The sequence below is a fragment of the Diadema antillarum genome, unplaced genomic scaffold (genome assembly GCF_040938485.1).
Source record: "Diadema antillarum isolate AM-2024a unplaced genomic scaffold, OU_Dant_1.0 seq00001705_RagTag, whole genome shotgun sequence".
Lineage (NCBI taxonomy): Eukaryota > Metazoa > Echinodermata > Echinoidea > Diadematoida > Diadematidae > Diadema > Diadema antillarum.
This window is the reverse complement of record NW_027272395.1, coordinates 87,036-100,382: the sequence shown is the minus strand read 5'-3', so window position 1 is coordinate 100,382 and position 13,347 is coordinate 87,036. Positions and strand designations below refer to the sequence as shown.

Below are 13,347 nucleotides of genomic sequence, written 5' to 3'. Positions count from 1 at the left end.
TCCACTTTGGAAACCTTCTTATATTTCATTTGAATTCTGTACTACTGGAATTGTGACTTTGTTGTAACATGAAGTAACACTTTTGAAAATAAGTTTTTCACTGCATGATAAAACTATTGCCTATTTTTTTTTCTACTTGTGTGGTAATTTTATTAAAATTTTAATCATTGCATTTGTCATTGTTTGCATTTTTTGAATTTGTATTTTTTTTGGTGTTCAAATGCAGAAATAAACCAAATCAAACCAAACTTCAATGAATTTGTAGCTATAATAAGTGATTGAGGGAGACAAACTTGTAGTTTCAAATTTCAAATGGTGAGTTTACAAATGACAGATTAAAAGTGGTGGACCGAAGTCTTTATCATGGTTTTGATTATAAACTGAATGTACAGTAGGGTTGGTGATTTCAGGAACTTTCATATTTTTGTAGGTTATTTGCAGCCTCAGATCATCACCTCCTAAAGCATAACTGAGTGTCGCTTCAGATATCGCTTCTGATGATTTGATAATTGTATTCTCTTAAGTCTTGCATTACACAGAGTGCCATGTTCAAAGTAGCAGTTTCATCGTGTTTACTGCTACATATCATCACATACTATTGTACGATCCTATTTCGTAGCAAAATAAACTAATGCTCTCAACCTGTAAGCCAATCTTTCTCTTGTTTAGTAGCTGAAAGAAAGGAAGGTGATCCTTGATTGTGATTCTCTAGTTATTTACGTGAATATATCAAATTCCTATGTATAAAACACTGACTCCGATCATATTAAATGTCTTATTTCCTAGGAATGTTTCCCCCCATTGTACCCCCTGGGGGTGCCCCGCCAGCCACCATGGGTCAGCCTACGCCCCCAGTGTCTGCTGCAGAGGCCACTCCAAACATGTCCACAGGGGTGACACCCCCATCATCCAGTAAGTCTTTCTTTGCAAGTCATTTATTTGGGGATTTCTTAAGACACACACACACAGCTATATTTCTCTGTCTGTCTGTCTGTCTGTCTGTCTGTCTGTCTGTCTGTCTGTCTGTCTGTCTGTCTCTCTGTCTGTCTGTCTGTCTGTCTGTCTCTCTCTCTCTCTTTCCAATCTATCTATCTCTCGCCCCCTTTCACTCTCTTTGAACTGGTTGATGCTCTTTCGGGCAGATATTCAAGAAAATCAAAACAATAAGCGCAACAAGATAGTGGAAATGCACTCAAAAGTCTATGAATGGGATGAGAGTTATGACTATTTGAACATAAGTGAGTCATATGATACAACATAAACATATGCTATCCCCAAACTGTTTCCTCATTCATTGACTTTGATGTTGAAAATATGCAATGTAAAGATTAGTCCTAAAATGTTTCATGGATGGAGTATTATGTTTTCCATTGATAAATTCAAGACATTTTATGTGTTATGCCTTTTGATATGACAAGGCACATATTTGTATTCTATCTAATATCTTTCTTTTCTTCTGCACAGCTTCAGCGCCGGCTGTGAGCAGTGCCCCCCAAACCACCACACCAGCCAAGGTAAGATATAACTTTACAACAGATCTTTAGAAATACCTCTGAGTAAACCCCACTTGAAAGGAAGAGTAACAGAACCAAAAAAAAATTGAATCATTCACAGTTAGAACAGAGAAGAGAGGAATGCACGAAAAGACAACACTGATATTTGTAGGCACATTCATGAAACAAATACTGGTTCACTGACTGCCCGTTAAAATGGCGATATTTAAGACAGTCTCCACCAAAGAGATGTTAATATCTTTGGCATACCTGTGCTCCCTGTATAGTGATGTGGGGACATTTGATTGATTACTTTCTCAATTCTCAGATTAGTAGATCAAGCATCTGTCATAGTAGCTGATGCACAGCAGGAACATTGTTTGATAAAAAAAAAAAGATGACTTATCTCTGTGCAAATCCTATTTTGTTTTGTGTTTCTTTTTGTCTTTCGTAGTTATCATAAAATGTGTGAAATGCCATATGGAATGTTCCCTGGCATATTTTGCCAAATGAAGATCTTCCTCAGTAAGCTCATGTCAAATACCAATTGTACTATATGAAAGACATTATGAGCAACTATTGATTGTCTCACTGCCTTTTCATTCCTGAAGCCCACATCAGCAGGGGACAATAAACCCAACGACAGCAAGCCGGCGTCTAAAGAGTCTGTTCAGGCAGGAGGAGATGAACCCAAGAAAAAGGTACGAATGGTGTTCTTTGGTCTATTATCGTGATGATAAGAGCTACACCTAATGTAGTGCAGTTGGCTGTGTTGCACCCTATGACATGATACACAGTGTAGGTGCTATGGTGGTTTATTGGCAAATGTGTTTAGAGTTAGCCCATGGTTAATGCACATTTTTGGTTTAAGCTCATGAATGTATGCAATTCATTATCAATAGCTAACAGAAGTCTAAAGGCCACCACACACTACACGATCAGACTGGTCTTAAAGTCTTAAGCCAAGCTGGGTCTTAAGACCAGTCGTACGACCGGACACCGCACACTATACGACCCGACTGTAAAGCGCGCGCAGTGCGCACTGCGTGCGCTTGCGTTTTACTGCATTGTGATTAATGGCTGAAAGCCTACGACCAGTCGTAGAAATTCAACATGTCAAATCTCTACGACGGGCGCTAAGACCCAGTTGTACGACTGGAAACTGGCAAGACTATGACGTCACACTTCTAGTCTTAAGGTCTTAAGACCGGTGAATCGGGGCAAAATCGTGTAGTGTGCGGCGGGCTTAAGAGTTTGAATGGGCATAGAGACAAGGCATGCTTATTTTGTGCTGGTAACAAGAGGTTTGTTAGGCGATGAGGGTTCACAGTTCTCAAAAACTATTCAACTAAATTTAAATCACCTCCTGCATTCTGCCAATAATGTTGAGTTTCTGTAATGCGAGCTTGGAGAAGATTGAGGATGTACAAGATTCAGGTTAGCTTAGTTAACTAACAGTTAACACAAATTGTATGTGAGAGTGAGAAGTGCAGTCATGGAAACATGTCAACCATTTAATGCTATATCCCTTTATCATTTGTATTGTTCACTTCATTTTTTTTTTCCTTTTGCGACAGGCAATGACAAGTACTGTATTTTTCCATCTCTTTGGAAACGTCACACCAGTTGGTTGTAGCTACGGAATTGCAATGCACTATAAGGATCTGTTTTTATTGTGGTTGTGAATTTTTTTTTCCTTGAAAGGGACTTCAATAGTATTTATTCTGAATTTTGCAAAGATATTAACATATCTAATGATTGAAAAACCCACTCCTGTAGAGGTGTTGAATTAGTTTATTATCTATTTCCTTTGATTTTCTTGTGAGGTTTGTAGCATTATTCTCTCATGATTTGCTCATTCTTTTTTCATCAAAACATGTCTTTTTGAAGGAGTCAACTGAACATTCAAATTCTGCAGTCTATGATATGCTTCATCACTGTTTTTAAGTTCCTTTGTTTGTTTTTTACTTGTAGAAAAGTGCATGGACGGAGCACAGGGCACCTGATGGAAGAACTTACTACTATAACAACCACACCAAACAGTCCAAGTGGGAGAAGCCGGATGAATTAAAGTCCAAAGCTGAGGTATGAAGTTTTACCATCTACCCGCTTTGAAAGAAGACAGATCATTCTGTAAAACCAGATTTGTTTTTGATTGAATTTGGCTAGGGGCCAAGATTTGTGCAATTACAATGCATGCAAAAGTTCTTGTCTACACTATATGCTCTGATATCTGCAAAAAAATCAATTAACTCCGAAGACAACTATGACAGTTCAAACTCACTGGATGATATCTTATATGCAAAGAATTACAATGTGTTACAACAATTTTGAATAGATGATATCTGCAAAAATTGATTAACTCATGAGACAGTTATGATTGTTCAAACTCACTTGATGATATCTTTCTTTCAAAGAATTACAGGATACGTGAAACAGTAGTTGGTCATCATTTATCATCTAGAGAGAATCATGTTGTAGGAAAGCAGAGAGATTTTAAAAAAGAAGAAGAAGAAGAAAAGAACACTCTTTAGATGATATTGCAAAAATTGATTAATTCATAAGACAATTATGACATTTCAAACTCACTGGATTATATCTAACCTGCAAAGAAATACAGTATACTGAGTACTTGAAACAGTAGTGGATCATCATCAAGCAAGAGGGGGGAATAAAGTCCTTGCAAAGATGATATCTGCAAAATTCAATTAACTCCTAAGACCATTATGACAGTTCATACCCACTGGATGATATCTTACAAATGATTACAGTATACTTGAAACAGTAGGTCATTATTTACTGTCTAGAGAGAATCTTGTTGAAGGAAAGCAAAAGGATTAAAAAAAAAAAGGCTTTTTAGATGATATCTGCAAGAATCAATCCAACTCATAAGACAGTTATGACAGTACAAACTCACTTGATGATAATTATGTCCTGTTGAACATATCAAAGTTTGCAATCTCCTCCCCTCCCTCTCTTCTGTTGTTTTACTGCTGTAGTACAACTCTTACAGCTTTCACATTCGTGTTTGATTATTTTCATATCCCCATACACGTGCACCCACAACCATGAAAAAGAGAATAACAACACACAATTTCAAATCAAGTCTTCTTGATTTTACAGGACTGGAGTCTCCTTGAATAAAATTTAATTGTGTTTTTGTGGCCTGACAGAAAATTTTTGTGGGCTCCTTGATTTGGAAATTTCTATCCTCGGCTATTAAAATGCTTGTGACACACAAGTATCTTTGCAGGTAGCTTTTTGGAATGTGTTGCATACATGATATATTTTGCAAGTTTATATGTATAATATTTCGCGAGTGGTTTTATATGCGATCGAGAACCACATCGATAGAATAAGAGAGAGGCATTATCCCATAGGAAGAGAAAATTAGTAGCTACCCACCTTTGAACAATGTATAAATGCATTTTGCATGACTTATCGATTTTGTTAATATCGGTATGCCTCGAAATCAACAACTGTATACAGTTTTGTTGATTTTAATGTGTGATTGTCAACGGATGTGAAATACTCTAGCCTTTTGAGGTGAAATATATGAACAAATGCTGCAGACATCAGTCAAAATTTTTTTATTCAATGCTTTTCCTTGTCCTCTTCCCCTAGATAATGCTCTCAGAGTGTCCGTGGAAAGAGTACAAGTCCGACTCGGGCAAGGTCTACTTCCACAACAGTCAGACCAAGGAGTCTCGCTGGACAATTCCGAAGGAGCTGGAAGAACTCAAAGGTATGACTGGAATGGGAATAACACGATGGACCTTGAAAGCAGGAAAATATTAAGCAGATTTCATTGGTAGAGGGAGACAAATTGAAGAAAATTCACACCTCAAGGTGTACCATGTTTTGAATGCAAACATTCATCACATGTGGAGAGTGTTTGCCAACTCTTCAAGCTTCAGAGTTCAGGCTATGCACTCTTAGAATTGATTATCTGTCATTAAGTTTTGGTTGTATTTTAAGTTTTTATGTTTTCCAGTCGTATTGAAAAATATAGTTTCTCCACTGTGAGCATGAGTTGATGAGAATGTCCATGATATGTCATTTGTTCATTAGTTCCAAATGTCAAGTTTGGTGTGAACCATGGTGAAAATTCTGTTGCACCCCCTCCCCCATGGTTTATTGGAAGCAGACATAATCCTCATATCTTTTTTCATGATGCCGCTTAGTCACACTAGTCCCACATGCCTTAGGAAGTTTAAAATGTTTTATTTTGCTTAATGAGTTCAATTAAAATACACAAACATGCGTACCAGAGACTAGAACACACAAAGACTGTTATACATCAGCGCTGTAGGTATCAACATTTAAACCTCTTGAAATATCTGGATTGGTGCATTATACAATTATACTCTCAAGCAGAATTCGACCAAGGAATGGTTCATTTTAAGTGGTATAATTGCATTTAATGAGAGCATATCAGTATATCAGTGATTTTGAATTTCATCCCATAAAATGTAAGGTTCCCTGAATCATTTCAAGATTAGGACATAAGTGCACAACAACTGATGTGACATTTATGTGATTCATGTTTTGAACTTGATCTCCTTAATCAATTGTTGTGATATTTGTTTCTTTACTTCCAGCACAAATTGTGGAGAAGAACCTTGACAAGTGAGTAGTCCTTGTCCATATGTTTGATTATACTACCTTTTGGAAAGTTTTTTTTTTTTTTAAATCTGTCTCGGAGCTAAATAACGAATGCTTATGTTTTTAGAAGTTTCCAGATTGCCATGTCAAATCCCATAACATCGTGTAAAAGTAATGAATTTTTCTGCTGGTTAAGGTTGCTTTATTTTGCAGTCTTATGATTGATATCTCTATGTCTCTTTTTCTACAGTAAGTTTCATTTCATTCCTCTTTTGCTTTAGTAAGATTTCGTTAAAGATGTCTTGATGTTTTGAGTGTGGGACCATAGATCATCTGGCCATCTTGACTCAGTTTTTGTGCCTAAATTTTGGGCTGAGACATTTGTTCAGTTCTGTAAAGACACAGTGCTCTCATAGTCACTTCAATCAAGAAATGTTTGTCGTGTGATTTTGCTCCTAGGGTAGTGCCAGGGTCTCCCGATGACTCCGATGGTGGGGAGAAGCCCCCCTCCGCCCAGTCTGGATCCGGAGGCGACCAGGAGCCAGTGGTAAAGCAGGAGGCACCTGAAGCTGCCCCCACTTCCCAGGCAGCCACCACTGCAGCACCGGCAGCCACCGCCCAGCAGCCTGAGGTCCCCAGCCAGCAGCAGGCTCCCGCCGCGGCAGAGGTGCCGCAACCGGCAGCAGCTGTCATCGGTGGGGTGGATCCCAAGGGCGGGGCTGCGGCCATGGCGGCGGCGGCAGCAGCGGCAGCAGCAGCAGCTACAGCCACTATGGGGATCCCCATGCCCGGTGGTGTGCCCCCAGGAGTTCTACCCTTCATGGCTGCCCAGGTTATGCCTGTGGTCAAAACAGAGGATGATACGGGAAGGTTTGTAAAACATATACAAGCTTCTTCGTTGTCTAGTTGTATTTTACTCTGCTTTCTCTCCATGAAAAAAAGAAAGAAATAACAATAAGTCTTTCAGTTGCGTTTTATTGCTTGTTTTCATGTCTGTGACATTTTCATGCCATATTGTACTTTAACATACAATACAATATTGTCATTTTGTAGTGTGTATGGTTAAAAGTTGGCCACCACTGATGTATCAGGTGTATAATTTGGCGCATATCCATGAAATGATTGATATATTATCATCTCTGATTACAAGCTCTAGCATTGTTTACTTTAAAAATATATATAAATATTTTGAGGTAAGATGTTCCTCCTACATGACTGCGTTATAAATTAATGAATATGCATGGATGAATGTGGTTTAGAGAAATATGAAATTGTGCAAGCTTAACAGAAAATGGGATAGAAATTCAGAACAAGGTTTTGCAACAAGACGTACAGCAAGGAATCATATTTAATGATCTTTGGTCATAGAATGGGTGGGCATTTCTATGTAGCAATTAAGAAGGGCTGGTAGCATGTCGTATTATCGAATCATTTTCATCCACAGCGGTAGTGCCGCGGGATCGCGGCCTGACACGCCGGAGCCGAAAGAGTTTGTGTACACCACAAAGGAGGAAGCAAAGGAGGCATTCAAACATCTACTCAGGGAAAAGGTGAAGTCTGAACCATTCTAACGAACTAATCCCTGTAGTACCAATTCATCTTTGTTGCCATTGTTGATACGTAGAGAGGGAAGCATTTGAGGTTATGTTCGTTTCTTTTGGTATAAATGTTAGTCACTAACATTGTCAAAAGGACAAGTTTACCTTCATATACTTGTGAATTAAGAGAATGTGAATTAAGAGAATGCAGCAATATTAAAAGAAACACATCATTTTGTGTGTGTTGTATACTTTGATATTTAGATGAGACTGTTAATGATTCAAATCTGATATGTATTTGATTCATGTAGAAATGTCATGTATGTGTGCAGTGTATTCTTAAAACGTGAGGACAAATATAATGCAAGGAGGTAATTTGGGTCATTGGCTTATGTGCGATAAAAGCAGACAAACAAAAAGTAGGATTTACTGTTTCAGAGATTCAATTTATGTCTCTATTTATGCTGCTGTAAAACCAAAAATGTTCACATGCATTTTATTGTTGAGAGTTTTGCAAGAGTCAGGATTCATGAAATTGAAATGCACGCTAAAATTCTTGTCTACACTATATGTACCAAATGCTGGTGGCAGTTTGCGAAAAATTTCATGCCACAAAAAAAGTTGTCAGCTCCAGTTTGGGAAAATATCATGCCTCGAATATTTCTTGCTTTACAGTTCTTTACTTTATGGTGACTTTGCGTACATATATTTTGCATGAATAGAATATCATGCAGTATTTTTTTTTTCTTGGGTTTTCGAATTGATATGTTTGTTTGTTTGTTTGTGTTTCTGCTTATAGAATGTTTCCTCAACATCTAACTGGGATCAGGCCATGAGACTGATAGTCAATGATCCAAGATACAAGTGAGTCTTCCACGACTTCTATATACAGGTGTAGACACGTTTAATTAGTTTCTTGCCTTTGTGTTTCCATCAATGGCTTTTTGTGTATTTTTTGGCCCCTCATTGAGGTGCCATGTTCAGAAAAGGATGTGTACAGTTGATTGTCAAGTTTATGCAGACCTGCATTTGATTGGAGTGCCCTTCTATCTGTCATTGATACAGTGTGTACACAGAATACTGTAAAAGTGGAAATTTCCACAGTGTTTATAGAAATTTTCACGCATTTCGTGCAACCAGAAAGTAGTGCAAAAAAATAAAAGCACGCAAATATTTTTTTTTTACATACGTTCCAGTAGTTGACGTCTTGATTCTGCGGAATTATTAAACATACAAAACTCTTCTTACCCTGCCAAGTGCGAAAAATTAGTTGCACAAAAATATCCACTTTTACAGTAGTCCTCTGTTCAGGGGATGCGCTTCTTCTCACTTTGTCATAATCACAGTGACTATATTCTGCTCATGATGAATTTTTGTAAGAGTTATTTGTTTATATTACATTTCTTCAGTGTTTGGTTTGTTGTATATACAATATATATATATATACGTATCCGGGCACTTACCCCCTGGGCAACTACCCTCCGGATAACTACCACCCGGATAATTACCCCCCAGGTCTATTCCCCCTTAGGGCAACTACCCCCCGGACAACTACCCTCCCAGGGCAATCACCCTCCAGGGCCATTACCCCCTAGGAAAACTACCACCCGGTCATCTACCCTCCTAGGGCAACTACCCCCAAGGGCAATTACCCCTAGGACATCTACCCCCCGGATAACTACCCCCTGGGTAACTACCCCCTGGATGACTACCCCCCGGATAACTACCCCCCAGATAACTACCACCCGGATAACTACCCCCTGGATAACTACCCCCCGGATAACTACCCCCTGGGTAACTACCCCCCGGAGAACTACCCCCCGGATAACTACCCCCCGGATAACTACCCCCCGGATAACTACCCCCAGGATAACTACCCCCAGGATAACTACCACCCGGATAATTACTCCCCGGATAACTACCCCCAGGATAACTACCACCCGGATTACTACCCCCCCCCCCCCATTAACAATACCCCGAACCCCCCCCCGCCCCCTCCTGATACTTACCTACTGGACAACCCTCCCTCCCCGCCCCCCGAAAGTTACCACCCGTCGTATATTTTCCATAAGTTCATAACACCATATCAGAAGATGCACCTTTCTCTTACACTGTCATCACTCTTTTGGCTTGTCATTTATTTTCTACCGTTATAACACATGATAGACGATAAACATAAGAAAAGGAGAATTGATTTCACTGCAATTCATATTCCCTTAACATTAGCGAGGGACTCTTCGATATAAAGCCATAATTTCTGATAGGATCCGGGCACGGTTTTATGAAAGTTATCAGTCCTGACAAGCTGTCAGTTCCACACAATTACCAATCGTTGTAGGTCGATCAAAGCAGGTCCATTGTAACAAGTCAGTGACTCGAGCTTATCAATCAAGCAGAACCCATGGTTTTATTGAAATTATTAGATACTAACAAGATGTCATAACTGGCAACTTTTATCAAAAGGTGCCCTAATCTGTCATGAGAGTAAAATTACAGCTTGTTTTACATACAAGTAGAATTGTGCTAGTTTTCAAATTAAATGTTCTCGACACTTTAAGAGGAAATCCAGTTCAAATATAAGTTAGTCTCATTAGAAAGAGTAAAATATTACGAGTTTAACGGTATTTTTTTTTTTTTTTACAAAACACCCCTAGTTGTTAACGAAGTCTTTTGTCCTGCACCCTCTTTTTGAATAGATCTAGGGAGAGTTGTAGTTGACAGAATCCTTTTTACATTATAGGGCTGCTCTGTTTTATCCCGGCCATTTCAAGAGTATTTTTTTTTCTCAAAAAATTGAATCCTTCTTGGAATAACATGCTCTTTAATATTTCGTAAGGGGATTCTAATTATCTCACCCAAAAGATGTTTAAAACCTGAAGTTAGGTCTCGACCAAAACCAGACGATATGAAAAAATGTTGGGTTTTTTTTTCAATTCAAATAGCTAATGTGTTCGAAAATAACAATGAGAGACGTAATTTTCTGGGGGAGAGTTATTGTAAGAGGGGTGATTGTTTGGAGCCTAATTTTAATAAGGAGTAATTGTCAAGGGAGGTAATGTTCTGCAGTGATCATACCAAGGAGGTGACAATCTCTTCCCACATCCTTGATATACTAGTTGTTAATATGCCCAATAATGCAGTAGGGCAATTCTGAAATGAGCGTTAACGGTATAAGAGTAAAATAGTTACAAAATTGATGAAACAATGCAAAGAAAGCAAATTAAGACAGAGACGAAGTACACAAATAAAGATACAGTGCACTCCCGTTACAACGAACACGGTTATAACGAAATTTCGTTATAACGAAGCAAAACTTCTGGTCCCAAAATTATCGCCATTAAAGTCTATGGTACAAAATTCGCTTATAACGAAGACGGTTATAACAAAATTTTCGTTATCACGAAGTCTTTTCTGAGCGCCACTGACAAAGAAAAACAAAAGAAATGCGCTCCGTTATAACGAAATGCGGATCGCATTCGAAAATGCGTAGCGGAACAAGCATTATTAAAGCGTCTCTGCATGAGCGAACGCATCATTAAATGTTCACTCCGTGTATCACGCACAGTTTCCGAGGGGAACTTGCGTTGTTGTAATAAAATAATTTGAATTCAGATAAGGTTTGTTTCATTGTTCCGAAGTCCTTTAATACAAAACACACAGATTCTGATACAACTAAATGTCCGTTAGTTCGGAAATGAAAGAGGGTTTGTTATTAAGCACATTTTGGCGTTATTCCAAAGGTTCGTTAATTCGATAATAAAATATGGTCCTTATTCTTATTCTTATACGGTTCGTTAGTCCGAAAATGATAGGAATTCAAAACGTTCGTTAATCGGAACATTACAAAAAGTATCGTTAATCCATGGTGGAAAAAGGAGAGTACACTAACAAAACTTAAGAATTGCAATCTTTATAATCGTCTTAAGATAAATAAATCTTCGAAATAACTAACCTTTCTCATCTTTTTTTTCATTAACAAAATTTCTTCGGAATAACGAACCTTATTTCATTTTCGGATGAAAAAGCCTTCGGAACAACGGACTTTCTGACTAGTGAACCTTTTTCTTCTTTTTTTTTGATTTATAAACCTTCAGAATGACGAACCTCATTTCATTTTCAGATCAACGAACCTTCGGAAAATGAACAATATATTATTTTGATCTAGATTATGAACTTTCGGAATGATGATTCTGCGGAAATGCGAACCTTCACATAAACAAACCATCGGAATCCCGGGAATGGCGAAACTTCGGAATAAGGAGTCTTCGGAGTAACGTACTTTAGTAAGAAAAGAACCTTTGGAATAGCGAACTGTAACCAAATCCTACACCGTCATTTTCTACACATGTGTGACAACACAAACAACTTTATGCTCTTTTTAAAATGTAATATTTAAACGAAATTAAAAAGGTATTCTCCCATTTCACATAGCTTTCCAGCGTATGATGAGGATTCAACAAACAAAATTTTTTTATGCGTGGTTTCCTTCTTTTCGTTATACATTGCATATTATATTTGTTCGGTTACAACGAAATTTCGTTAAAACGAAAAAAAAAAAACTGCCGGTCCTGAGCATTTCGTTTTAACGGGAGTGCACTGCACATGAACACACACGAGATAAATCCCTTGTAATGAGAGAAAGAGGAAAGGTGAGTTATGAATGACAGGAATAGACTACCTTCACAGTGGACAGAGAAAAGCGAGAGGGAAGAGGAAGATGATGGGTCAAAACCAGGGCACGTGAGGCATGAGATATAAGCTCCTCAAAATAAAGAAGTGTTACATGGAGTTGTGGTAAACGATAGACAATTGTGGTTAAAAAATATTGCAAAAAGTTTAACTCATTCTGAAGTGTAACATTTCTTCAAAATGTCTTTAGTTCAATGGTAAAGGCATTCAAACTTAAAACTTCTTTTATACTATACTATCAAGAGAAATCCGAAATTTCGGAACAGTAAAAGAAAATACAGATTTAGCGAAAATAGTTTGGTTAAAGGCATTGACATTTACTGGATTACCGGGTAGGATATGAAGGGACAGCTTCGTTTTTTATGAACATAGAGTCAAAATACAGAGGGAGAAATTAAGCTTTTACATAAATTGTCCTAAGTGCAAACGATACAAATCGTAAATCTTTAAGATGTTGTTTTCATAAAATGATGTATCAGTGTGGCATCTCCGTGATTCCTGGCAAATAATACAAAGAACTTCGTTTCCTGCAGTAATGATATTCTTTTTATTAAAGGTAAGATGGGGGGGGGGGGGGGCAATGACCCGGGAGGTAGTTACCCAGGGGGTAATTGGCGTGGTGCACTGTCCTGGGGTAATTTTCCTCTTGATAGTTATAGGGGAGGGGGAGTTGTAGGCTTGCTTATCCGGGGTAATCATCCTCGGGAAGTTATCGGAGGGTGTAGTTATCGGGTGGAAGTTATCTGGGGTCTAGTTATCGGAGGAGGGGGTAATTAACCTGGGGATAATTATCCTGGTGGTAATTATCGGGGGGGGGGGGGGGGGTAGTTATCCGGAGGGTAATTATCCCGGGGGGGGGGGGGGGGGGTGATTATCCGGGGGGTAATTATCCGGGGGGTAATTATCCGAGGGGTAATTATCCGGGGGGTAGTTATCCGGGGGGTAGTTATCCTGGGGGTAGTTACCCAGGGGGTAGTTCTCCGGGGGGTAGTTACCCAGGGGGTAGTTCTCCGGGGGGTAGT

At 38.7% G+C, this 13,347-nt stretch overlaps 1 protein-coding gene across 1 annotated transcript in view; it reads left to right on the top strand.

The window, feature by feature from the left end:
- Positions 1-13,347, top strand: part of LOC139711809 (pre-mRNA-processing factor 40 homolog B-like) — a 41,038-nt gene that overhangs the window by 8,624 nt on the left and 19,067 nt on the right. Inside the window, exons 4-12 of the mRNA XM_071623659.1 lie at positions 787-912; positions 1,465-1,514; positions 2,105-2,194; positions 3,468-3,578; positions 5,118-5,238; positions 6,095-6,122; positions 6,558-6,968; positions 7,543-7,648; positions 8,436-8,500. Of these exons, the coding sequence (XP_071479760.1) occupies positions 787-912; positions 1,465-1,514; positions 2,105-2,194; positions 3,468-3,578; positions 5,118-5,238; positions 6,095-6,122; positions 6,558-6,968; positions 7,543-7,648; positions 8,436-8,500 (1,108 nt within the window). The remainder of the gene's footprint in view (positions 1-786; positions 913-1,464; positions 1,515-2,104; positions 2,195-3,467; positions 3,579-5,117; positions 5,239-6,094; positions 6,123-6,557; positions 6,969-7,542; positions 7,649-8,435; positions 8,501-13,347) is intronic.